Genomic DNA, 26,679 nt, shown 5'->3' on the forward strand with positions numbered 1-26,679 from the left:
TGCATGGGGTCCATTTCCCACAGTCCTCTCCCCTCTTCATATGACTCAGACAGCAGACTGAGGAATGTTTCTCATCACTGTGTGCTGCAGGTCACTGACTCTGACTCTGACTCTACAGACAGAAAGAGGGTGCTTTCAGCCATTAAAGCTCTGATAGTGAAATTTTATGAAAATGTGAGTTAGAACCAACCACACTGTATGAAAAGAGCTGCTCTCTTAACACATATATGATTTGACAAAAGCTCAGAAACGTCCTTTATGTTTAACTTCTGATAAAAAGAGTGTGAATTTTCTTTTCCTAACTTTTTATGAAGTCTTTCCTAACCCACAGACTCCCTTCCAGCTCTGTCTGTAGCTTTAAATCTGACTATATTTTAGCCCTATTCCCAAGCGAGCAGAGTTTTGGGGAGTTTTTTACCTTAAAAGGCCATGTGGAGTGGAGTGCTGGTTTCCTGTGGGAGGGTTTTCCTCTCTCTTACTTTGGAGCTAGTGGAGGCTGGGCCCATCCTCATCCTCTCCCCACCCTGCCTGTTTCAGTCACTCCCACTTAGACACGCACGCACACACACATGCACGCACCCATGCCTTCCTCTTTACACTCCCTGCAAAGTGGTGAAATCCAGCTAAAGCCAGATGTGTGTGTAAGAGACCCACCCTGACCTCCGTATTTTACAGGAGGTGAATACACGGTCACACAGGAAGACAATGTAATGACAGAGGGACATAAAGTAAAGACAACAGGCGGGAAGAGAGAAGGAAGTGGGGAAACAGTAGGAAAAAACTGTCAGGAATTAAAATGTGGGAGTAGGCAGGAAATAAATGAGAGGCACTAAGAACAGGGAAGACATGTGGAGTGGTGATAATAAATGCAGCTTTATGGAAGTGCAGATCATTAGAAGTCAGTGAATGGCTCATGACTGGAACATCCTCTCAACAGTCAGCTTGTCAGTCAGTCTGTCATTCAGTCAGTGAGTCAAAGAGATATTGTCCTTATAAGGCTTGTGCAGATGAACTGTAGGCCGGAGTTAGAGCAGCTGGTGTGTCATCACCATGTCAGCATGAAGTCATCTCACACTGTACCAGTCTGACTCCCAACTCTTTGTCTGCTTTTATGACCCTTATGCAGTTATGTTCAGGTGTTAGGTGCTTTCAAAATGGTTTTACTGTCTCTTGAGTAAGTCGGGGAATGACTGGGCTTTCTATGTCATCATCTCAGCTGTACAGAGTGAACATAGCAAGAAGCGGTGCAGGAAGTCATTCTTGCCGTCCACCATCAGCCTCTATAACTCATCTGTGACTGTCAGAGCTGTGCTCACAAACTTCAACTAAAGCATCATCACAGGTGCACTTTAAACTTCTCAGTTACATTAACTGTGTGTTTATCTTCTTTGGCTGACCTTGTTGTTTTTAAAAGTGCTCTATAAATAAAGATGGATTGGATCTTCGTTTTTTACTGCTACTAGATGTGTGTATGTGTATATATATTTTCTTGTGTATATTGTATTTATTGTTCTTTGATATGCTGCTACTACAATTGATTGATTTAATCTTAATCTTAACAGTTAAAGTGTTGACAGTGGTCAGTGTTATCCTCCTGTATGAGCTCCAGATTAGACCCATATCATCCAGAAACCTGCACACAAACAGCTCAAATTCATTGACTGGGCAGGTCTACAACTTGGAAACTAAAGGCTGGATGCTAGTACATCAGAATAAACACATCGACTCATTATTACTGGATATGGTTCAGGGGTTATATCTCTTTATTGTTTGTTTTTAATATGTGTAAAATGATTTCCTCGAAAGACTAAAGAATAAAAAAGTTAAGTTAGTTTAATGAAAAATCAAAATAAAGGCTATTTGAACCTAACTACACCTTCACACTTGATTTTATGGATTTTAAAGTTGGACATACACCACATTAGGTCCTGCTGCCTGATGTCACAGCTTAACATGAGAAATCAGATTCTATATTTTCTCACCACCTGATTTAATTCTGCATCAACACACTGACTTATTGTGCTCTAATTGAGCTTAAGTGTTTTTGTAAAGGTCGTGGAAATAATTAGGATCAATCCAGACCTGATGGACCTGTTCTTTAGACTGCGATTCATTCAACGTGTGCATATGAACTCCTCAGGCCGTCAAGACAAATTCCAGACTCAGTGATGTCTGATGCCATGATGAATAAGATAACATTGTGAAAGCCTAAAGAGTGACATCACATCATGCAGCTGTGTGTGCATGTTTGTCACCTTGGTCAATACCTCAACCGTGATCTGTTTTCCTGCCCAAAAGCAAAACAATGTTCTGACATGCAATCTCACTTCTGATTGGTTAGCTATGATCCAAACAGCTGCAAAATGCCTGAGGGGAAGGTGTGCGTTTGTGTGTGAGAGAGTGAATGAAGTGGTGGTTGTTGTGTGGGGGGGTCCTGACGTCACTGCAGGAAGCACAGAAGCTCATCATCATACAGGAAGCGTGCTCCTGCCTGCTCTCAGAGGTACTGAAATGTGCTTCATGGTGTGTGTGTCACCAGGTGGTGTCCTGTCTGGGTAAGTCATGAGTTATGTTACCACCCCAAGGGCACAGTAGTTCACTTCTACATTCATACAAAGGGGGCCTCCTGTTCTGTACAGGGGGGACTGGAGGTTCAATTCAAAATCTGTTCATCCTGCTTGTCTGTTCATTAAGAGAATGTGACGGTTCTGCTTCATCCTCTCTAATACAATCTGTTCTTCATCACAATATAAAAAAACATTCACTTTCTTTAGCTGCTCAGATTCCATTTGTGATATATCTTTATGTTTAGTCTGGGCCCCTCCGCTGCATTTCTGTGGCTGAGCAGCAGCGAGAGAAAGCATACTTGGAACATCAGGAGAAAATACCAATGACAGTAAATTACACTTTTAAATTACTCACTGAGTGGCTGTGTGGAACATGTCGACATTCATACAATATATTTTTTCACAGAGCAGACCGAGAACCTCTGCTGCTGCTGCTGCTGTGGTAGGGTGGAGGCAGCGCTTCCATTTATTCTGGAAAACATCATTGATATTTATGCTTTACTCCTTCCAGGTTTAACAGCAAACAGACAGCAAAGCATTAAAATCCAGATGGCTACAATTCACGGATGTGGTTCTGCATTTGTTCTGCTGCCTGTCCCGGTGTCAAAGAATCCTACACATTTTAATCTATGCTAAACTGCCTAAGCTTGACAGTGAATAACATGAAGATGAAACACATGACAGTTAATCTTTGGTGACTGTTGCTCCAGTTCTGCTCACTTTACTGCATTGTTGCTGAAGCTGAAGTCACACTGGAAGGCTGCCAGACACCAAGTTAATGACAGGATGAACAAATCTGTTATAGATCATCTGTCTGATGAGAAGCTGCAGATGGATGGACTATTATTTAATACAGAAGAGAGAGGGGGCACTATGAGTTTTAGCACTACACAAGACAAACAGCTGCCTCGTAGTAGTTGAGATTTTATTGCATTTGGTTTTAATATTTTAATTTAAAGTCTAATACCAAAACTTTGCAGAGGTTATTAAGGGCCTACCATACACCAATGGTATAACCAGAGGTCAAGTGTCTTGTCTTGTGCATAAAGACGTCAGCATACAACAAACGCTGGGAATCGAACCACCAACCTTGTGGTTAGAGCACCATGCAGCGCGTGTACCCCATTGGTACACACAGGTGTTCTACATACAAATTATTAAGGATGGCGTGTTTGATTCAGACTTTCCACTGATGACATTCACTATGAAGGAGTTTGTTGTGAAAACTGGACAGGTGTAACAGGAGCCTCTGAGACATGGATACAGCAAGTACAGCCGTCTTTGAGTAAGTTAATATTAAGCTAAACTGTCGGGACATTAGCTGCTTATAAACGCCTAATGCTAAACTGATAGCTAGCTGGACATTAGCCTGCTCATAGGCCTGCGACTAAGAAGTAAACAAGAATGAGATATTGTCGATATGTGGAACCTTACAATCAATCACAACATTTAATAATGATTTGTCCTTGAATATTTGGAGTCATAATGCACGAAAATAGACCTACATAGACTGTAAATTACAAGTAGATATGCTAGGAAAGTTTTCGTAGCTAGCTTAATGGCTAATACTGAATTATTTGTACTTTTTAAGTGATATGTTTATAATTTTGGTTAGTTTATGCTTCTGTTGTTTCTTTTCTGTGAATGAGAGGACACAAAAAGATATATAAGGTAGTCTTTTGCTGTTTTTTAAAAGGGAATAAATTTGATGAGTAATTTTACATTTAAAAAAAAAACTCGTTTTCTTTGCGTTTGCATTAAAATAAAATGCATATACAAACAATTTTTGTTTAGTGTTGTATTTTAATGTAATTTGTTGAAGTTAACAAATTTATATGCAACTTAACTTAGTAAAAACTAAATCTCTCAATGATGTAACCTCTTTTAGCCACTAAAGCCTAATAACTGTACTTACATTCACAGCCACTTACTCTGTGGGGCCTTACATGTTTCCCCTCTCTCTCTCTCTCTAAGAGACTGTGGACACTGACCTCCATTGTTCACATAAACTCTAATTCTTTGTCTGGCTTCATCCCTCACTCTGCAATCTCAAATATCAGGTGCACAGAACTCAAAGCTCAAATTTCAGAAGTACATCATTTCTCACAGCTTCTGACACATTTTCTTTACATTACTGTCCGGAATAATCACACCTGACGCGGCCATAAATACAGCTGTATGATATATTGTAGCCATAAAACAAAACTGTCAAAAATGCACATGTATTTACAGATGTAAAGTTTGTACTTTTGCATGCAGTTTCATAAAACTACACCCTCTGTCTTCCTGGTAAAAGAGTGGATGTAATGACAGTACCATCCTAACACTGGATCCCTTTATTTCTCTATCTACTTCTCAAACTCCTCCTCCTTCTACTTTGCATGTCCCTCACTCTCTCATTGTCTAATACACACACACTTAAAGGCCTCAAGTGTGAGATGCTGTGTGCCAGTGGGGCTCTCATCTATTGACAGGAGGTTAAAAGTGGAAACAGGACCTGCCTGCCTCTCTCTCCCTCTCTACCGTCTGATCTCTGGTCCCTTTCTAAAGATCCTGCAATCCAAATAAGGAGATCAGGCATGGCTGAAGAGTGAGTGAGCAAGTGGAGTGGATTGGAGCAGCCAGACCACCATTCCTCAGAAAGAGCTTGGATGGGTGGGTTTGATAGGGTGGAGAATGTGTCCAAGGGAGTGATAGTCAAGGAGTCAGGATGGAGTGGAGGCAGAGTGATGAGTGAAGGGATGAAAGGAGATGGAGAGGATGGAGAGAGGGAGGGGGAGAACATGGGAGGAGGAGGGGGTGATTGGAGGCTGGAGGCAGGTTCTGTTGTGGCTTAAATAACTACCCATATAGGGCTCAGCTCTCCATCTCAGTTCAAAACTCTTTCTGTCTCCTTCCCTCTGTCTCCCTTTCTGCTTCTCTCTCTGTTTCTCCACAGCTTTGTCGGACTCCAGCTCTCTCCAATACTGCACGCACAGCTAAATCTCCTGCATCTCAACACAGCAAGACTTGACTTCATCTCAAAGAAAACCAAGAAAAAAAACCACAATGGAGGCTATCAAGAAGAAGATGCAGATGCTGAAACTGGACAAGGAGAACGCCATTGACCGAGCAGAGCAGGCAGAGACGGACAAAAAGGCAGCGGAGGACAAATGCAAGCAGGTGGGGAAGAAAAAGTGAGACGGAAAGAGATGTATGGCTCACAAGTGATGCCACAGTGTGTACAAGAAATCAAATGGGGAACTTCAATTATATACTAACTTTATCATTATTTAAAGGCACACAGACATTGAAAGGTTGGCTAGATGTCTTCCTGAAGAGTTGAAGTTAGAAAAGTAAATCTATTTTAAAATAAAAGTAAAAAGTATGCATAGGGAGTGTAAAATAAGCCAGTGTGCTTGTCTTTAAATCATTTTTTCTTTATCCAGTTCTTAAGCTAATCACAACATTGATACCATACCAGACATGCCTTCAGGGAAACAGTCTGTAAACACTTTTCACATTTATTTATACCACATTCCTCTCAGCTGTGTTACTGGTTTACTTTTCTAAGTCGCGGATGAAAAAATGCAATACATTTTGTTGCTATGCTTTTTATTTGTCCGGATGTTTTTACCAGAATTAACACAAAATGGTTCCTGAAAGTTTAGGCAGCATCTATTGTAGTCTTTTTTTCTGTTAAATCCTCACTTAAGAGGACAAATATGATCAGCCCCAAATGTAAATGTAACTAAAATTCTGTGGAGCTGAACAGCTCAGTGTTAAAGCTGTTTACACTGAAGCTCATCACACGACCCCGATGGTACCACAGACCCCTTCAGGTGATGAGACCACCCAGGAGCAGGGTTTTGTCTTAGGGCAGGTTTAAAGTGGTAACATCCCTCCTCCTCCCAGGAGCAGTTTAAATAAAGTTAAAGGAGTATCTGTCTGTGTGGATATCTGTCATGCAGCCAGTTTGACAGGTGTCCAACACACAAAGGACACATAAGTATGCAAAAGGACACATGCAGATGCAAACATTGGACCTACGGGCTCAGGCGTCTGTGTGTTCTCTCTGATAACAGCTGTATTTTTAGAGTCCAGGGGAGAATGGCAGTGTGGAATTCAGCAGGATTATCAGATGTACTTCATAGGGAACACTGATTAGGGGGAACACTTAACCCTGTATGCGTGTATGTGTGCATGTGTAAGATAGAGGATTAGGCTCCACATACCAGGTTCTTGTCATGAGAGGTTTACAGTAAACCATTACCTTTTTAAGTGTTCTCAAATATCATAAACACAATTAGACTCCCAAACCAGCCAGCGCTGCTTTATCAGTCACCTCAATTTAAACAGCCTGGCTTTGAAAGCACTCTGTCACACTGAATCATTATTTAAGCACCTATTTATTCAGGGTTTTTACGAACAGGATTGTTTCAGAATAAAGAAAATATAACCTTACATAGGGTGCAACAAAGAAAAGAAAAGAAACACTTAAATCAGAAAGAACAGAGTGAAAAACAAGAACAGAACAAACCAGAAATGCATAAAATAGCATAAAATAGTATATAACTACAGATCTTGTAGAATAGAATAGAGCAGACATGACCAAAACAGAATAATAAGCAGATGAGAACAGCACTGAACAAAAAAACAAAAACTGAAAAGTGGAGAACAGAAGGATTAACAGTCATTCCTGTTGTAGCTGGAGGAGGAGCTGTTGGACCTCCAGAAGAAGCTGAAGCAGACGGAGGATGAACTGGACAAGTTTTCTGAAGGCCTGAAAGATGCTCAGGAGAAACTGGAACTGTCTGAGAAGAAAGCTGCAGATGTGAGTAAAGGGCAACACACACACACGCACACACACACACATATATACATTCACTTTTCAACTGAAAATATGAAATGAAACCTTTATTATATGATCCAGCAGTATTTTGAATATTGACAAAAGACTTCTGCTGTCATCAATTACTTCTTTTGCTGCACTTTGACTGACACACACACACGCATGTTGCCATGGTGCTACTGATAACTAGGGGCCATTATTCCACAGCTGGACAGTTTCTAAGCCAGCACCAGCTGTGGCTTTGCTTTGATCCACTGTGAATGGTTTGGAGCGCTTCAGAGACTGTTACATTCCTGTGCAGCCACTCCTGAAAGATGAGCACATGGTTAAACCGTAATCCTCTCACCCAAACACACACAGAACCCAGAGACTAGTGCAAAGTCAAGCAGACAGCATCATCTTCACACAGTGGTTTTTCCTCTTACAGTTTTTTTATTTCTTTGTCTAAATGTAGACCTTCCTATAGTGATGACAGAATATTCAAATATATGGTGTCCACTGCACTTGTTGAGCTTGTGAGGGTGGCAGCCATCACTACTGTGTGTGTCTGATGCTGACTATATTGATGAGGACAGAGTCGTGTTAAGGCAGAGAAAAACCAAATACAGAAAAAAAATGTATAAGGGGAAAGCCTTCACCACCTCAAACCACCTCAGGCCTGCTGGGTTGTAGTGCTGACACACATGCATGACAGGCCTGTCTACAACAGTCTCAGCAGGTGCAGACAGACGTTGAGGATTTATTGTTTTTCTTGGCTCACTGTATCCATAATGTGATTTAGCAAGTGTTGGGGTGGGATGAGTCAGAGGCATCACAGAACTGGAATGAGCTGTGGTGTTATGAAACATTGAGTATTACAACTGTTACCTGTGGTGAACAAAGAGCCTCTTAATTTTGAGCCAAACCTATTATAGTTTTTTCGTTAAAACAAGATTTGACTGCTGATTCCATACATGCAGGTTTTATGACCTGTGACCAATTACAGTGTAGTTATAACTCCCAGACTGGTTCGTTCAATCTGAGGCCTAAAAGGACTGTTTAAACCTACTTACAGGGGAGATTTTTAAGGAGTGCTGTATGAGTATCAGGTGCAGTTTATACAAATAATTATTCAGTAAATGTAGCAGAACACGAGGACAGGCAGTCTCCTGTGGATAATCTGCAGCAATCTGGAGAAAGGGTCATATTTTAGACTGTTGGCAACACCACAAACCACATGGTTGTATATCTGTCAGCGGTGGTTCGTCTAGCACTTCAGTGCATGTGGCTCTTTGTGTGTGTGTGTGTGTGAAAAGTTAAAAGTGCTGTTGAATCCAAGATAAAAAGTGCTGTTCGTATCAGTGAGATGGTGCTTTATTAACTAAGACTTCAGTATACGATAGCAACCACACTAAGGAAATTAAGCCAAGAGAGAGAAATGACCTGCAAAAAAACTCCCACCTCCCACTATGTGGTATTGTTTGAGTGGAGGATATCCCAGGGAAATGCTGTGTTGTACTACACACAAAGAAAAGGAAGGGTCTGTCGTACAGACACTGTGTTGGAGGCTGAGACATGCAGGATTATCCTTTTGCTCTGATTAAATAAACTCTTGAGAACAGTCCTGAGAAGCCTCACATGTAAACTGGGTCAAGTGGGCCCCTGGAAAACACACTTGTTGAAGTTGTGGTTTGGAGCTGGACTAGGTGTAGCTTCCCCTCCTGGGTGTCCTGTAGTGTCTGGGAAGGAGGACTCATGCAGCGCACTTTTTTTTGTTAAAAATAGACATTTGCCCTGACATTTATTTACATGTACAGTGAAGTCCTGCCCGCTGACTGCAAAATCACGAGTAGTAAAACCGCTCTGCTCCACCTTCATGAATTCCCCTCCGCATGTCACTTATTAGAGACAGCAGTCAAGTCATTATGCTTCTGAATTCTCACAGATCAGATTGGAAACCTGGGAAAGCAGAACAGTGAGCAAACAGCCCCAACAGGCATGCAGATGTGATTCATGATAATGGCCCCAAACATGTAGGGCTAATATAAAGGTCATCGCTGTTTAAAACTGTATAGCAATGACAAAGTCTTTAGGAGCATCAGATACCAATGTTCGCACACAGTAAACTACAGCTGACACCGTGTAGTTTTAGTGCAGGTATTTGTGATAACACTACTCACAGCAGCAACAGTTACAGTTTGAGGGGCAAAGCTGGTGTGTGGTGGCCAGCCGGGTGGAGAAAGCAGGGAGAGGGGGGGGGGGGTGTTGTGGTATGTGAGGAATGCAGGCAAGGCAAACAGAAAACCCCACACTCCTGTGTCTAATGAAATCAATGCTTTCAGCTTTTCCGGTGCAAGGGGTAAGTCAGAGAGAGAGCGGCTCCATCGACACATGAGACTGATTGTGAGAGATTTTCCTCTTGTTGTGAGGAGCAGGACTGAATTTAAGCTCAACCTGAGCTGAGCTGAAACGAACTGCTTTGCCAACATGTTTGCTCTCAGGCCGATCATGTGAATGGGAGGCGATGAGGGTAAACACTAGGGAGTATAGCAGTAAAACATGAAAGATGGAGCATAAATCTGATTCACACCCACACAATGCAGATCGGGTCAGGGCTGACATCTGGTGAAGTTTGATGGCTTACTCAACTGTAAGATAAACACTCACAAAAAAAACATATTTATAATGAATATTTAATGATTTACTCTTAGTTAAAAGTTCACCAAGACAGGATAGAAGACCTTAGTAGTAGTTTTGCTATTTCTGGCACACACAAAGACATCAGCCTTGACTACCAGTGGTTAATTCAAAGTGGATCAAAAATGATAGACCCAATTGACTTTTATCAGCGTTTGTTCTGTGTCAAGTGGGATTTTAACCCCTTCATAGAAGACATGTGTTTTCAGGAGTGTAGTAGGTGTATAGATTATTTCTGAAATGGTATTAAAAATGTTTGCTTGGGTGGTAACAGACAGCCTATATGGGTTTAGCCTTGGCTGATATCCACACTTTTTGGAAGGAAGGCAGCCAAAGTTATGTGATGTTAAGGGACTTCAAATCTGAATGGCTTGTGCAGACTCGCTCTATTTAGAGACAGTAAAGATGAATGATCGTCAGACAAAAACACTTAAAAAGTAGGATTTGCATAAGAATCTCAAAGTACACTGAAAAACCTAACAACATAGTATAACCTGTAACAGTTTAAGGTCATATCATCACTTTATTTCACACGCTTTCTGGCTATTTATGACGTATAGTCATATCAATCTGTCATCATAATGTGCAGGTTTTAAGTGGATGTGATCAATGTGTAGGGATGCTTTGATACAAGATATATTTTGTGTAGTCGTACGTCCCAAAAACCTAAGAGGAAATGGAGTTGGTTCCACTTTCAGTGAAATGGGGAAATGTAACTGTCAGATTGGGTTTGAGAAGGTTGGAGAGTGTGACAGACACCCAAACAAAAGGCACAATAACTTAAAGTAATTCATCCTGCCTTTTCCTTTTTCTTTAAAAGATCACATCAGTCACAGGGATCAGCTTTTACACACACACACACACACACACACACACACACACACACACACACACACACACACGCACACACACACACACGCCCCGCCCCCTCTGACCTCATCGTCCCCATCATCTCTCTCCTCCTCCGGCACAGTCTGGCGGTCTCAGCTCTCCTCACCGCGCAGCTCCTCTAATCCTCCTCAAACTCCAAGTGTCCGGACCAAAAACTGCGACGTACATTCCTGAGGACCACTTTCTGAGCGGCTTATAAGCTTCTTCTCATTCCTACAAACCAGAAGAAACACTTGGAGAACACCTGGACACACGCTCTTCCTAGTTATATAACTTTTGCTGCACTTGAACGACTCCTTTACATTCCAAAGACTTTGGTCCGGGACGGAGTTTTTTTCCCTCGTTTTAAAACGTTTTAAAAGTAATTTTTCTTATCGTTGTATTAGACCAAACAAGCAGACCGCGGTAGCTCACTTTTATTTTGCACAATCCAGATATAGTCTTAACTGTTTTTTTCTACGTGTAGTCTTAAGTTAAGTTACAAACCCGTGAACAATGGCAGGTATGAACTCTCTGGACGCTGTGAAGAGGAAGATTCAGTGTTTGCAGCAGCAGGCCGACGACGCAGAGGACCGGGCTCAGGTCCTACAGAGAGAGCTGGACAGTGAACGGGAGCTCCGAGAGAAAGTGAGACAATCAAATCCTCTATTCGTGTATTGTTATTCTCTCGTTTATAACGCCGTTCCTCTTGGCTTTCGTCTGTAAGACTTATTAAATGTGAGCACCTTCGTGTGAGGGTGTAAAAAGTCTATGTAGTTCATGCCATTGATTCATTCGCGGGCGTGATTGTACCACAATGCAAGGCGTTGGTCTCTAATGAAAAAAAAGTTTGGATTCCTGCAGGTCTGCGCGCATGCTCAGTGATGTCTGACTTACAGGCCGCTGTAGAACTACAGTGAATAATGTGGACCACGTAAGCATTGTGCTACTATAAAATCATCAGTTCAGGCTTGACAGATTGACTTACTGCTAATGCTAATCATGCTAATTATATTATAATTATAGCTTCTTGTTATTGGGGATTTATCAGCTTTCACAGAAGCCAAGATTATTGGCTTAATGACTTGCTCAGTGGCACTTCAGTAGCAGGGTGGATGTTTTCTTGGTTGAAGACCTAACCATCAAACCTTATGAGCGGGATGCGACAAAACAGGGCACTGAGTTCAAGTTGCCATCTCATGATGTATGTATTTAAAGGAGCAGTGTCAAAAAATGTAGGCTGAAAGAAACAAAACCAAAACTAAACCTCTACATTTCTTGTTTGTTTGTCTTAGTAACAGACCAAACTAAACTGTTGTCCATTTGAAGTTCTAATATGCAATTTTCTCTGTATAATCATAATGAGACTAATTGCATACTTCACACTTACTTGTGTTTACATTTCAACATACAGCAACATCAGCAGTTTCATAACTCAAGCTGAACTACCACAAGCCACTGCTAAAGATACACATTTCTGAAAATAGACGTCTGGACGTGTGTCCATTTCTTTTCTTGTAACTACTCGCCCACTTCTGTCACCTGCATGTCTCTTGACTGTACTCACATCAGAGTTTTATGATTTTATACAAAAAAAGGTGTGAAGGCTGGACAAAAAATGTGCTTAGCAGTACTGTTAGGTAACAGTCTTGACTTGTTTCATGTGCTGCTTTATGGCTTATGGTGCCATATCCTTTGCATAGTAGCTGGTTAATGACAGGACAAGTAGAGAGATTCAAGGAGAGTGGGAGGGGAAGGTGTGGCTGTAAAGATATGGCAGCTGAGGCGATGAAAGGAGCAGGACTGCTATAAGACTTGTCCCTTTGTTAAAGACTGCCTATTAGGTAACGGGACCTTTTTAATTTGACAATTGGGTGTTTGCCCAGCTTGTGGTTGATCATTCCTGTATGGATTCACATACAGACATCTTAAACCGTTATTTTGCAAGTATTGGCTTTTGTAGTTTTTTGATGACTGAGCTTTATAAAATACTGTGACGTCGGGCGTCAGGATGTTATGATGTCAGTGCAATCTTTCCAAGCAGGAATTCACCAGTTCAACCACATTGCAAATTGACATGTATAATGATAATAAAACAGCTTTAACATTTAAGCAACACTTCAGAGGACTGGCATGACTACAGTCACTGGCCAGACAACAAATCCACGATGTATTTTGTATATTTACAAAACTAATGTTTTTAAACAGTTCTAGGATAGCCTGTCCTTCAGAAAGTGGCTGCTCATCCTTTTTTATAGGGAAATTGGCATATGTAGACCTTGGAGATGAAAACATGTAACTAACTCAAGAGTTTTGTGATTGTATCCCTTTCCATTGCAGACAAAAACCAGATGTTGGTGTTGTTTTTCGTGTGAAAAGGGGCTTTAGAGATATTGAATGTCAAATGTTAGGCCAAGCATCCCCCTCCTCTACTGTCTCCAATCAGCATAGCTTTAGTGTTATACCAGCATCCAGGTATTAATACTTAAAAGATAAATTTAAAGATGAATACCTCCATAAAGATCTGCTGCTTTTACAGACACATTGTGGTTCTCAAAATGTGAAAGAGAATGGAGTTACAATTGTCTTCAGGGTAGGTGTGTTTTGGATCACATTCTTTGATTTCTTCATTGAGGGGCTTAACATATATGAGCAGTTTCAGATGTCACACATCTTCCTGCATATGCATTACAGAGTCAGAGCAGTGCGTTTGTGTGGTGAGGTCGGTGTGGTCCCATATGTGAGTAATTAGGACAACCTGGAGTTATTCCTTGGCACAAAAACTCTTTCATTGGAGAATGGGGAGATCAAAACAGGGACCTTGCTGGGTTTAATGATTCATTGCTTGAAAATGTGATGGCAAGCTCTCACCCAAATTTTACAGTAATCACTTGATGTTATTTCTTGTGTGGTTTTGACACGTGTACAGATGTTACTTAATCACTCAACAATTCTTTGGTCTAGGTACTCCCATTAAACGTGTTTTATTTTCAGCCATTATTCTCAATGAGCTGATGATGATCTTTATTCATGCACCTGTAAGCAGCACAGAACTGGATAAGCTGCGTTTTATTTCACTGTTACCTCTGTGACAAACACATTTCTATTCAGTAATGGCAGGATGCATTGAAGGATAAGTCATGACAGTGTAACCATAGAATTTGTAAAAAAAAAAAAAAAAAAAAAATGTTCTCTACTATATTGGTGCAGTCATGTTGTCACATGTAGTTGCTATGGTAACAGTAGCCATGGAATAACAAGGCTTCAGTTTTGTGGCAAGACTAAATTGAAAAGGGAAGTGGACTCAAATCTATACTGAGGTGTCCCCCCCACCCCCACCCTCCTGACTGCCCCTCCCAGGATGTCGCTTGCAGTCTCTGGTCCAGGACTTCCTGCGCTTCTACTCCCAACACTTCCTGTCCCTGAGCTCCAGCCCTGATCAACAGGAAGATTAGTTTGTGTGTGTATGCGAGAGAACTTCATGTTGGTCCCAGTCTGTGATATCCAACTTTGGTGAAAGTTTGCATCATCAAACATCTTTGTCCACATATTAACTATATGTAGGTCAGCTATCCTCTTTTTATGTCACTTACATATCATATTGAAATATTAATATATCATATCATATTAATTTCAGGAAGTTATTCAAACATAATGCTTATCATAAAGTCAGCTTCCCTCCACTCATTAGTTTGACAACGTCCACTGAAGGTGTCATCTGTTTGCTGCTCTGTGCGGTCAGTGAGCATGAAGGTTTTCTGCTGGGTCTCTCACAGTCTCCAGCAGATTCTGTGGAAAGAATTACTTCCTGGTTTTACTGTTTTCTTTGGACGTTCTTCCTGGGAATAGCTCAACTTTCCAAATATAACTGCCACATGTTGATACTTTTTGGCAGTCGCTGGCATTCTGGGGAACACTCCCATGTTAGTGGCTTGCGGCTTAGCTGATTATGCAGGCCAAGGTTGCGGGTTCTCCTTCAAGTGAGGAGTAAGCATATTACTGCAAGTAAAGCTAAATTTGCTGTAATGTAATGTCATTATTTTGCATTTAGAGAATGTGAATAATAGCATTTATGAACTGGACAGCATTTCTTGGAACATTTTAAACCCAATACTCTGGATGGCATGTCAGCGCAGAGGGAACTGGTACTCATTTACCCCGAAAGAACTGTATAAACACTTATATCTCAGTGATGTGTACTTGTCGTGTAGGCATGTAAGTCACCTGCTCTCTATCTGATCAGTGACATCACACTTTAGAAATTGTCCTACTTTCCAAATATGCCATTAATATTTATGAGGGCTCCCTCTGATAATAAAAACAAGATGTTTTTAAAGGTGAAAAGTTTGTTTCCTTTCATGCTTTGTGGGCAGTTTATAAATGGGCTGCACCCTCCTCTGGGCCGGATTAGACACACTGAGCAGAAGAATCAAACCAGATAAAGATCCTTCTGAAAGAGCATATTGTTACATGGGGACAAATTACATTTGGCACAGAGAGCCGCCATTGTGACGCTTGTCAGAATGTTTAATGACATTCTTTTACATATCATACTTCATGGCTGTATGTAGCTCTCTTTGCATGCCAGATCTTTATGGAAACAGATTACACACTAACATGAATTCACATTGAGAGGAGCAAGCAGCATCGTCAGGAATAACTTACCCTGAACCCCAACAGCATTGTGCAGCTCATTAGCCCACTGCCCTGGAATCAGTCAGTAATTAGATCTCTCTTTCATTTGTCCTTGATCCTGTCTCTTATACATTTAGGTTTATTAAGTCACTTTAGCAGAGCTGTGCTGTATTTTCAAGTGAGGATGTTTGTGGGAATGAGGTAGTCACTCCAAATTAACCTGTGTAAACTACATTATCCTTGTGTTTTTGTGGAGATTAAACATACAGATATAATGTGTTATTTAGAAAGTTTTGTTTCCTTTGGACCAGACAAGGGCAGTGCTTTCCTGTCTTTATGTTAAGCTAAATGAACTGGCTGTAGAGATATAAGAACAGTATCAATATTCTCATCTAACACTAGGAACATGAAATCTTTTGGGTAGTTACAGAAACACCTTTGTTACATATTAATCTATGACGATAACACAGGGCAACTTCTAGCACTCCAGTATCCTGTGAGTGTGTATGTGTATGTAGGCATCTGTGCTCATTGCCATAATCTTCCTGATACTCCAGCACAAACATTCTCTGTAGTTTGTTTTACCATATAAGGCAGTGTGTGTCCCTGGCAGCCAGAGAATGCAAAGTGGGTGCTAAAGGAAGGGGCATGGCCCGAGACAGAGAGAGAATCCCAACCCTGAAAGAAAGAATAATCAAAGGCAGGATGTCGGGCAGCTGATTTCCTGTCACCTTTTTTAAAGATCCTCATTTGTAGTGATGTTTGTATCTGTCCTGAAGTCTCAGTTTCAGTTCCTGCTTTTTTGACCCTTGATCCTAACATTGCTGCCATTGTCTTTAAAGTCTAAATACTTTTCGTCCTGCTTGTGTTGCTTCTCTTGGTCCTGTGCCTCTGCTGCTTAAATGATTTTCTGCAGAAGAGCCAGTTATTACAACTGTACCTTCAGGATTTACAGGAAAATCATTTTTCTTCTTTGGTCATGGCTCAGTGATTTAGAGGCATGAGAACGCGTAATCTATGCACACAAGTTTTTTTTTTTACTTGACACAAGGCTGTCCCTGTCTGTAAGAGTATACCCCACCTCCGTGACTTTGAAAATCCGATGACTGATAAGCTACTAGGTTGCACACATTTGATTGTGAGGGTAGACATACTACCACCATAGTGGTTTAGCTTTGGCGTTTGTGTGTTACTTGACAACAGACAGTTTACTAGGCAGGAACCTAGCAGGTTGCTACCTGCTAATTACACTTGTGTTTGTTTGAGAGAGGCACAGATTGGCAGATTGAGAGTGTCTGTTTGCATGTTTGCAGAGCATGTGTGTGTCTGGAAGTGTGTTACAGCGTCTGATGTGCCAATGTGTAGCTGACCTACAGCGCATGAATAGAATGTTTGTTTGTGTGCAGACAGTATTCTTCAAAGCACATTGCTTCATTCAGGAGGCAGGAAGTAACAATATCTGTTATTTCAGGCTCCAGTTTAATTCTTTACAACCTTTCTCAGTGGCCAGATGTAGTGTGGACAGATGTGGGTTTGTGTGCCGGACGTCGCTGATGAGATTTCAAGATGTTTTGAGCGGTTTATAATTTTTCATTCATTCTGTGTTAGGTTTCCTCTGTCAAGTGCTGGCTGTTGTAAGACATGTCATTGATAGACAGACACTTCCTGTCTGATATCAGTGGCCTCCCCTGGCAGCTTTAGCTATGGGAAAGGTGGAAAAAAGGAGAGGGATAAGGGGGAAAAAAAGAGCAGTAGAAAAGACAAAATGACTAGTCAGCAGACTAAGATGAGATAGAGACAAGCTGGTGAAATCTTAAAAATTAAAAAATAAAGAGTCTGGTGCTGGCTGCCAAGAAGCAGGAAACTATGCTTTCATTTCCTGAAATATTGAGTCTATGACAGAATGGAAGTCTGGACTGGAATGAACGTGTATTTATTCTCAGCACAAACAGACTTAATAACTGTTTTCCACTGAGATTTCTGAGCTCTCTCTCCTCTGTAATGTTATCTTCTCTTCTCTCTGGCAGTCATTTCTCTGGAGCCTCCTTTGGTGACTTTATCTAACCAAATGCTTCGCAGAATGACTCACCTACCTGTAAACTAAATGGCTGCCACTTTGTTGGTTTGACAGGCAAAGTGACTTCTGAACTGAATGACTGGCTAATGAGTCACTGACCTACTAACGGCTGCCCTGCAACAGTGCACAGAATATCGTGTGTTTGTCTAAGAAATCCTTAGCTGCTTCTTTTTAAGAAAAACAAGTAAACTAGTGTGAATACTCTGGGTTGTGATGAAGGGTTAAGAGTGGTAACAGTTCAAAAGGGCATTTATGCATGCTGTTTTAGCTGTTTGCTTGTAAACTTGCTTTTTGATAGTGGTATTTCCAGTTTGAATGTGGCTCCCTAGGAGATGATGGTTGGATAAACTCCCAGGCCAACAGAGGAAATTCTTGTGTAGTCGTGTGTTTGCTTTCTTTTTCCTCTCTCTGCCTTTGTTTACTGTGGGCAGATGAGAACAACCCCATTTGTCCTTTCTGCTTGGCCCATTTCTGCATTCACCTTTACCGGAAATTGAGTTTTTGTTTCATTCAGATCCAAAGTCCTGAGATCTACACTATTAAAAAGGATTACACTATGTAGGCAGATTCTTATTTGTTACAGGGCCTGCTTCTGTACAGGCATCTCGCAGGGCCTCTAGCTGCTTCACTTATTACTCATCAGCTATTGATTAGTGAAACAGTAGTGACCCCAGGGAGCACAGAACAGATCACACTATCCCCCTTTAAGGCGGAAACAAGTATTTTAGTTCACTTGAAGTCCGACTTCTGCGTTTCTGTGTGTTGGTGACTAAGAAGTGTGACTGAATGATAAGCCAAAATATTTCCCTGTAGTCATAGCAGCATGGTTACATTCAGATGATTGTATTTCAATGTATTTATCAGATGTATTCACAGACTAAGGCATTGCCGTGTAGTTAACTCTCTACCCAACTGGCTGTATGCACCAAGCATAAAGACAATGTTTTTACCCCATTTATCTGAGATAGTATCTTTGTATCATATTTATATTTTATGTTTGTTCAGCTTTAACCTGACAGAGACAACATGTAAATGAAAACAAGGTGAAGATAGAATATGATGATGATCAGCATTTTGTAAAACTCAGGGTAAAACCAGGAAATTACTTGCCTAAAAAGGAAGTGACTTAATAACCAGAACGTACGTAACGTATAATGTTATATAATATCACTTCCGTGTCACATTGTGATAAGAAGCTCAGTCAGTTTTGTGTGTGTCTGTCTAGTTGTTTTGTTTGATATATAAGGATTACTAATAATAAATGTTGTTTTATGCTCTTTACTGGGTGTAGAACGGTGGGTGTCCATGCACTTATATGTTAAGGTCCTGTTATATGTAAGGTCCTGATGTATGATTTTAAAATGGTATTCCAGGAACTATGACAGTTATCAGCTAATAAGGTATAGACACAAAAAGGATTAAGTATATTGAAATTATAGGCAAAAACATCTATTTGCCCATTAGTCAGGATATCACGCTGTCAACAGGAGACACCTGCTCTCTCAATAAACCTGGATTGTTGTATGGTCATTTACAGACAATATAAATTCTTTGACATCATTTTTAAACCATAGGACTGAGCTGCTCCTTCTCAGCTTTCCTCTTTTGTCTGTTCCTGCTCTTCTTTTTTATAGTAGGAAGGAGAGGGTTTGGATAACAATTTAAAGGTAATTAAACAAATAACTAAAATTCTGTTTCTTTTTTCCTTCTCAGGCAGAGGGTGATGTAGCAGCCCTGAACCGTAGGATTCAGCTGGTAGAGGAGGAGTTGGACCGAGCTCAGGAGAGACTGGCCACAGCTCTGCAGAAACTAGAGGAGGCAGAGAAAGCTGCAGATGAGAGCGAGAGGTGAGTCAAAATATTCCACTGGGAACACTGGACTGCACAAAATAGGCCATCAAATATATATGTTTTGAATGTTTCTCTGTGTTGTGTCCACTCAGAGGAATGAAGGTGATTGAGAACCGAGCAATGAAGGATGAGGAGAAAATGGAGATTCAGGAGATGCAGCTTAAAGAGGCAAAACACATCGCAGAGGAGGCCGACCGTAAATATGAGGAGGTGAGGCTTTTGAGCTAGTTACTAGATGGACATTTCAATCACTTCCGCTCAGTTACCCCTAAAATGATACTGTTTTTTGTCTCAGGTGGCTCGTAAACTGGTGATCCTGGAGGGGGAGCTGGAGAGAGCTGAGGAGAGGGCCGAGCTCTCAGAATGGTAAACCCAGTAAACACACACATACAAGCCAGCTCTCATTTACTGCTTGCACATTAAAACCAAGTGTACATTTGTTCTTCTCTGCAGTAAAGCCAGTGACCTGGAGGAGGAGCTGAAAAATGTAACCAACAACCTGAAGTCCTTAGAAGCCCAGGCTGAGAAGGTTAGAGTGACATGTGACATTTTGTCCCCATCAAAAGGCTGCAACTTAAAATGTATGAAGTTGTTGTGCCCGCCTGAACAAATCAGTGTTAGAATATATTCTGATAATATCTTTTGCCTTGAGAAAGTGGCCTGGCCTGCCTTTTTTTCTCCGTCACAAACAACCTAAATATAAACAGTCAATACTGAACACCAGGTCTGGCACCCAGCACATATCATCTCCACTTCCCCGTATGCTATCATTTGGGCTGATCTTGTGGCCTAGTGGACAGTAATTTGGGAAGGATTCCTCATCACCAAAGTGTTGTTTCATACTACCTCCATTGTGATTGTGTGTCTTCGGGGCCCCTGCTTATAACGTAACCTCTCATTTTCCCTTCAGGGTGTTGGAATGAAAACGTATGAGAGGAGTTCAAGACCTATGTTACTTTGATATGGAGCTGTTTGGGCAATAATTCCACCACATGAATTAGCCAACAAGGCTGTTATTTGTAAATACAAGGCTGCATGAGGTGTTTCAGTATCTGTGATCCAAAAGCTAGTAAAGACCTGCAGCACATTCCTCTGTTGGCTACATTCCTTCCCAGGCACAGACATGCAGCCCAACTGCATGCCAGGATTACCACATGCTTTTCTTTTGGCAATATATGGTGCCTTATTGCTTTGTTCAGTTAGACCTGCTGTGGTTGGCATCAGAGCAAAACTCGTTCCCAGGCCAGGCCAACGCCTAGCCTGTTTTATGTCACTACCTCCCTCAGAGGGAGCGGTACTGTAATCCTTGGATGATGTGTGTGTCTCTGTGAGAGACAGTATGTTCGCTTTGTTTGCATTTCCAGGTGAAAGCATGTATTAATATTTTTTGCACCTGATTATGTAATGTTGTTTCTGTGTGTGTCATCAGTACTCGGAAAAGGAAGACAAGTATGAAGAGGAGATCAAAGTTCTGACTGACAAACTGAAGGAGGTGAGAATATGATAGGAAGATCTCACAGTTAAAAAAATTAAAACTGTACCCCCCTCCTTTGAAATATTTAAGTGGATTATTTTTTGTGAAGGGAGAAATGTCAAACTCCATCCTTCCTAGTTTTCATCGCAGAGTGTTTTGAAAGCCTACAGTTGTATGTTAGATACGCTGAGCTCGCTGACATTGTGTGTCTGACCTCCTGCCAGGCTGAAACCCGTGCAGAGTTTGCAGAGAGGACAGTGGCCAAACTGGAAAAATCCATTGATGACCTGGAAGGTATGAGAACATTTACATTCATGTTATATGCTGCAGCTGTGCACCAAAATATACACACACATGCAATATGAATGCTGATTGTCAGTATTTAATTATCTGTGCGTATGGATGCGTCCAGTTTTATTTGTAAATGAACCACACACACAATTTCATGCACACATGCAAAAACCGCTTACTTCAGTGACTTCAGAGATCCCAGAAGGAGTGTCCTAATTCAGCATCACTGGAAACATTTTCTGTGGAAAGGTATTCTGTACCAAACCTATGGAAACTCCTTACCCAAGACAGGCTAATAAAAGACCCTTGTTTCTGAAGGACAAGTATTCCATGTCAGCTGCAAGGAGGACAGAATGTGCTCAGATGTTTTTAGGTCAGCATTATTTAGCTGTTGAACCACAGGCAGCTGAGTTATTGGAGCAGTTTTATGAGACATTCAGAACAGGCTTAAGTGCTCAAAGCTCACCCAGCAAAAAGAGCTCATTAGATATGCATCATTCTTTCTTCCAAGCATTTCTGCATCTTTAAAGGGCTGACCTGTTTTTTGTCTTCTCCTTTCTCCCTCTGCCTCCATCTGTCTCTGTCCTGCTTTTGGCTTGTTATGTTGCTGCTGTCCTTCACACCTGTGCCTGTACTTCCTGTCGATCGCTGACCTCCAGATGAATTGTATGCTCAGAAGCTGAAGTACAAGGCCATTAGTGAGGAGCTGGACCATGCCCTCAATGACATGACATCTCTGTAGTTGCTCTTTTGTCTCTCTGCTCCTCAGTCATCTCTACTGTACCTTTGTCTTTCTCTTTGATCTTTGATTTGCAGATCATATGTGCCTTCTGCCCAACTTACTATGCAAAAAATAATTAAAAATTCTCTCTTTTCCTACTTTTCAGCTTTTTGTGATTATTGGTCAGGCAGATTACTGAAATATTAAAGATTCCATATATAATCTATTCCATTGTTAAGAATTCATATTTATTGTCAATGTATTCAGGTGATTTTTCCAGAGGAAGGAACTATGTTAGCTTCTGCCTTGTTAAGCATCTTAATCACTCAAACTCCCAGGATTGATCTGGTCAGCTGCTTACTGTCTAAAGTGTCCAACAGAGTGGACTTTAGCAAACAATAAATTATGTAATGCCACAAGGTAAATGTGTAGAATGATTGCAAGGGTGGTTCCCTGCTTAGCTGTACGTTAGCTCTGCTGTTGGCTGCTTTGTAGCATTTAATGCAGTTTTATTGTCCTTATACTACAATCAGATAAACAGTACAAGAAAACATCAACAGCTATACTATAGTATGTATTTTTATGTGATGTAAACATCACAGTGCAGGAAAATTACTATATTTGATCTAATGTATGCCCTGAATGCTCACTATCGAGGTTAAGCCTGAAACACAGGTGTCACCATAATTTTAGTGTGTAGAACAGCTTAATGTGTAGTTTGCTATGGTTTTTGTAATTAGGTAGTAGTTTGTTACTCCACATGGTCCGTCTGATTGTCAGTTGTACAAGGTGAGCATTTACTCTAGTTTTGGTTTGGATTAATACTTTGCAATCACCAGTGACCCTTTCAGGTTCCAGATGGAAATCTTAACATTTTTGATATGTGTGTGACTTTAAATATAATCGTTTAATACCTACTAATGACCCCACACAAGTCCATGCTGTACTCTGCTGCTAACAGTATTGTATGAGTCAGCTGTGTATGCATGAAAGGCACAGTGTTGTGGTTGAATTCTTTGCATGTGGCCCAATTTAACCAAAACAGTTATGCAAAACATCTGTGCAGTAACAAAAAAAGTCCACTGTGCAGCCCTTTTTTTTCAAGGGATGCTGTTTGACACAAACCCCATAATGAGATTAAATTGACATGAACAGTATTATTAGCTGTCGGCTGAGGGTTCACCCTGTCACTTTTTCTCCTCTCCAGAGAAATTATCACATGCCAAAGAAGAGAATCTGGGCATGCACCAAGTCCTGGACCAGACCCTGCAGGAACTGAACAGCTTATAAACACACAGAGGAAGCGTCAGAGGATGAGACCGTCATTAACATTCCAATAAATGTTCGACTCCATTCCGCATTTCGAGCTGTAAAATCTTTATTCCCCACCTAAAGGGGGATTAACTTAATGCTTGTCCCTCAATGTTTTTTTTCCCAAGGCACAACTTTTTTTTAAGGTGGGAAATCATTTTGAACCTATTGCTTCTTTTTTATCTTCAGCTGTGATTGCAGAAATTCTTTCCAGACATGATTTTTTTTGACCCACCTATTTAGAATAAACTCACCCAAAGAAAACTGATTCGGTCACTAAACCACTCAGACTGGCTCATTTTTTTTATGTGCACATACATCATGCCACAGTTTTTTTTAATACATACACAGGCTACTAATGGCATTGTGTTACTCTTGGCCTATATTAGCGTGGCTCTGACGTGCCACCCAGTGGTGACGTGAAGTTAGGCAACAGTTGTTTCTTTGTACCACCCGGAGAGGCTGTGAGTTTGACTAATCTGTGTCCATCTCAGAAGAGCTGTTTGTGCTTCAACAGCATGATGGTCAAATGGACAGGTGATGGAGAGGTGTCATTTCTAAGTTAACAATCAAGGCACATGCTTCTGAATGATTTCAGACTTCTCTGTACACTTTTCTGTCTTCATTTAGAATATAAAGCCTCTCCTGTCAAACTGATTAACCACAGGTTGCATATTTACAGTGCAGTACATCTTTTTTGAGAGCTGTGCACCCTTTTGTTGATCCTGACCACTGACACATCATTACCAACAGCATGCCATAATGTAGCTTATATTTACTAGATTTACAATATATTACATTACATGAGCGAGCTAAACCCCAAACCACTGGAAGCTCAGTCAAGTCTTGGATACTTATTGTATATAGTAGAATAATGTTAGGTATGTGAGAAGTTGTATTGCTCTGTTTTTTTTCCAATTACATCCACTTCTTTTTGCCTGGGGAACTCTCAAAGACCAAAGAACACACATGGCACAGACAATTAATTCTTCAACTGTTTTATTTTGTTTGTGATGGTCATCATGGTTTCATCTCATGCCAGGGCCATGAGCCCCTCACATCTGATTGAGACCAATTTTAAATATTTCATTATTCATCAAGACCCCCTTCCATGTCAACCTAATAAATGTTTTACAGAAATTGTGACTCGACTGCACTTATTCTGCATTTTCATTGTTATATAATTTATTTTACTATGGAACCACAACAGTGGAAATATCTACAGAAAGTGCTTCATATCATCTGATGTTAGTGCAGTTTAATCTGAGCATCAAGGAATATCAATCTGTTAATTTTGGTCCTGATTTATAATCCTCTTTTCATTGTTTCCTCCTGAGGTTAATCATTCTCTACCAAAGGATTTGTGACACAGTGTGTCTCAGCCTTGTGTCTCCATGGTCCATTCTGCTGCCCGCCATTGGTGTTCTAGCAGATAAGTGCTCATGAATATTTCCTCCTGAAGGCGCAGCCTGGATGGACAGAAATCAAACATTTCAACATGTCTTTATAATCAAAGCAAGGAGCAGAACAAATAACTAATCAGCCTAATTTAAGACACTCCTTTCTGACATATTCTCTACCTGTAGTTAGTTTGCATTTGCCTCCTCGTGGCCTGCAGAGGATGATGGAGCAGCCTGCACATGGCACCACAGTCTGGGCATGGCTGAAGATGGTGGTGATCTTGTAGCAGCCTGCAGCGTTTTTAAACATAAAACAAGAATATGTCTCTCACAATCTAAGGAAATGTAGAAAAAAGGCTATGCTTAGATGACTGGGACATAGTGACTCAGCTCTTGATTGTTTTCAGGTCTATATTTCAGGTCCACATAAATGCAATCATCAATCAACATTAAGTCCGAATTGAGTCACTTTTGGATGATTTGTACCATAGGACATGAATGTCAAGACAGACAATTGTCTGATAACCGATCCAGATTAAAATGTAAACGTAGCCTTGGTGAGAAGAATGTGGCCTGAGGATTTACCCATGCATTTAACATCCATGAAGTAGGAGTTGGGGCTCTGCACCAGCCTCTTCTTCTTATGCCTTCTCCTTTCCTCTGACAGGCTGGGGTGCATCAGGTCCTTCGCTAACTGTAATGGTCAAAACATCTGTTTTTAAAACATTACACATTTTTCATTAACTTATTTTTAATTCACTTACATTGAATACATCAATTGTAATAGGATATGTGTTGCGGTCTACTGCCCCCTACAGTCTGATGAATGTATTACTAGCAGGAGCTGAAACATGCCCAGACAAGTCCAGGCTGTAATATGAAAGCTACTGATAACACTGATACAACAAAGAAATAATAAACAATAATAATATAATAATAATAAACAATTCTCCTTTCAGTCCTTTAATATTAACATGATATTGAATGCCTCATATCATAACAGACCACTTACATAGTGTTCTGTCGATAAGAACTGCTCTAACAAATCTAGTTCTAACTGTTCTAACATATTTAATAATAAATCAAAATATCAGAATCAGAAACAGTTGATTGATCCCAGGGGGAAACTGCTTAATAAATAAGATTTATACTTACAGACATTTTCACGTAGATCACCAGGGATTCTCTCGTCCAGGGCAAATAGATGTGTGATACCAGGTTCTCCACCAGAATCAGTCTGATCTGATGAACGTTCACAATACAGGACTCAGGGACCGAGCAGGCGGGGTCTACAAGTCTGGGAGGTGCAACACATAAACTGGCAGCTCAAAGTTCAATGATGATTAAAATGACTTCATAAGGTTCCTTTATAGACAAAACATTATATAAGTAAAAGCTATTAATGATTTATATATAACATAATGCCACTGAAATTACAACCAAATGGAATTCTTCTAAATTTAAATTTAAGGCAAAACTAACAAAGCGATGTTATTTTTTTTAACTTTATTTTTTGAACAGTCTCATACTTTGTCTTCAGATTTAAATATTTCAACCTGAGGGTTTTTACTTTACTCAAAGTAAGGTTCAAGTTGTGCCTTATCTGATTTACAGCAATTATATTATGATTAATGATTATAACATTTCATTTTAAGAATAACAGAGGATTAAGCCACTAAAAAAAATCAAATGCTACTCAGCTATGTTTCACGCAAGTTTTTTTAAATATTATATTTATTAATTTTTCCATTGTTTTCTTTACAAACAAGAAAAAAAATGTGGTTATAAGGCACTGAGCCAAGAAGGGTCTCCGTAGTCACATGCCTATTTCGTTTATTCTGTTTCTCCAGATGAAAGAGCTCCATCTGTATTACAGACACATTTTCCTTAAGCCAGTGATCAAAATTTAGGGAAGTGGTAGATTTCCAGTTGAGTAGCACAAGTTTTTCAACCACCATTCCAAGTTGCAGGGCGAT

At 40.5% G+C, this 26,679-nt stretch overlaps 2 protein-coding genes across 4 annotated transcripts; one reads left to right on the forward strand and one right to left on the reverse strand.

Moving 5' to 3' along the window:
* The first annotated feature begins 5,465 nt into the window (after nucleotides 1-5,465).
* tpm4a (tropomyosin 4a) lies at nucleotides 5,466-24,443 on the forward strand. Of its 2 annotated transcripts, XM_028404839.1 has the most exons (9): nucleotides 5,466-5,729; nucleotides 7,255-7,380; nucleotides 19,370-19,503; nucleotides 19,599-19,716; nucleotides 19,802-19,872; nucleotides 19,960-20,035; nucleotides 20,936-20,998; nucleotides 21,205-21,274; nucleotides 23,200-24,443. In XM_028404839.1, the coding sequence occupies exons 1-9, from the start codon at nucleotides 5,616-5,618 to the stop codon at nucleotides 23,280-23,282; spliced, it is 855 nt and encodes a 284-aa protein (XP_028260640.1). In that variant the 5' UTR covers nucleotides 5,466-5,615; the 3' UTR covers nucleotides 23,283-24,443. The 2 variants fall into 2 exon arrangements, with proteins under 2 accessions (XP_028260640.1, XP_028260641.1); XM_028404840.1 differs by lacking the exons at nucleotides 5,466-5,729; nucleotides 7,255-7,380 and adding an exon at nucleotides 11,036-11,592.
* On the reverse strand, nucleotides 24,286-26,000 carry LOC114435207 (40S ribosomal protein S27-like). Of its 2 annotated transcripts, none has more exons than XM_028404841.1 (4): nucleotides 25,859-26,000; nucleotides 25,289-25,397; nucleotides 24,884-24,994; nucleotides 24,286-24,772 (listed from the first exon to the last, which is right to left on the reverse strand). In XM_028404841.1, exons 1-4 carry the CDS (start codon nucleotides 25,862-25,864, stop codon nucleotides 24,744-24,746), a joined length of 255 nt encoding a protein of 84 aa, XP_028260642.1. In that variant the 5' UTR covers nucleotides 25,865-26,000; the 3' UTR covers nucleotides 24,286-24,743. The 2 variants fall into 2 exon arrangements, with proteins under 2 accessions (XP_028260642.1, XP_028260643.1); XM_028404842.1 differs by having other exon boundaries at nucleotides 25,863-25,970.
* Nucleotides 26,001-26,679: the final 679 nt, after the last annotated feature.

Source organism: Parambassis ranga, chromosome 4 (assembly GCF_900634625.1).
Source record: "Parambassis ranga chromosome 4, fParRan2.1, whole genome shotgun sequence".
In the NCBI taxonomy this organism is placed as follows: domain Eukaryota; kingdom Metazoa; phylum Chordata; class Actinopteri; family Ambassidae; genus Parambassis; species Parambassis ranga.

Bases quoted from the DNA above. Each gene is read 5' to 3' on its own strand.
- tpm4a (XM_028404839.1), top strand. From the start codon at position 5,616: ATGGAGGCTATCAAGAAGAAGATGCAGATGCTGAAACTGGACAAGGAG. The intron at 19,717-19,801 runs GTGAGGCTTTTG...TTTTTGTCTCAG, and splicing joins CCGACCGTAAATATGAGGAG to GTGGCTCGTAAACTGGTGAT. The intron at 21,275-23,199 runs GTATGAGAACAT...TCTCCTCTCCAG, and splicing joins ATCCATTGATGACCTGGAAG to AGAAATTATCACATGCCAAA.
- LOC114435207 (XM_028404841.1), bottom strand. The intron at 24,995-25,288 runs GTAAATCCTCAG...AAAACGCTGCAG, and splicing joins CATGGATGTTAAATGCATGG to GCTGCTACAAGATCACCACC. The intron at 24,773-24,883 runs GTAGAGAATATG...CTGTCCATCCAG, and splicing joins CAAATGCAAACTAACTACAG to GCTGCGCCTTCAGGAGGAAA.